Source organism: Corvus brachyrhynchos, unplaced genomic scaffold (genome assembly GCF_000691975.1).
Source record: "Corvus brachyrhynchos isolate BGI_N302 unplaced genomic scaffold, ASM69197v1 scaffold248, whole genome shotgun sequence".
NCBI classification, from domain to species: domain Eukaryota; kingdom Metazoa; phylum Chordata; class Aves; order Passeriformes; family Corvidae; genus Corvus; species Corvus brachyrhynchos.
The window spans coordinates 8,509-8,884 of NW_008239641.1; the positions used below are offsets into that span (position 1 = coordinate 8,509).

General features: G+C 64.1%; 1 protein-coding gene across 1 annotated transcript in view; it reads left to right on the top strand.

Annotated features, from left to right (window-relative positions):
- Positions 1-376, top strand: part of LOC108448624 (LIM homeobox transcription factor 1-alpha-like) — a gene marked incomplete at its 5' end in the record, with an annotated part of 4,660 nt that overhangs the window by 3,329 nt on the left and 955 nt on the right. The window contains one exon of the mRNA XM_017742320.1: positions 6-128. Within this exon, the coding sequence (XP_017597809.1) occupies positions 6-128 (123 nt within the window). The remainder of the gene's footprint in view (positions 1-5; positions 129-376) is intronic.

Genomic DNA, 376 nt, shown 5'->3' on the forward strand with positions numbered 1-376 from the left:
CGCAGCCGCTGCTGCCCCTGGAGCAGAACGGATTCGGGACGGAGCGGGGAATGTTCCGGCCGGGAATGCCCCCCCCGCAGCTGCACCCCTACGGTACCCGGGAATGCCGGGAATTCCGGGAATGGGGAATAGGGAATGGGGAATGACCCCCCAGAGCTCCATCCCTACGGTACCCGGGGAATGCCGGGAATTCCGGGAATGGGGAATAGGGAATGGGGAATGACCCCCCAGAGCTCCATCCCTACGGTACCCGGGGAATGCCGGGAATTCCGGGAATGGGGAATGACCCCCGCAGCTCCATCCCTACGGTATCTGGGAATGCCGGGAATTCCGGGAATGGGGAATGACCCCCGCAGCTCCATCCCTACGGTCTCTG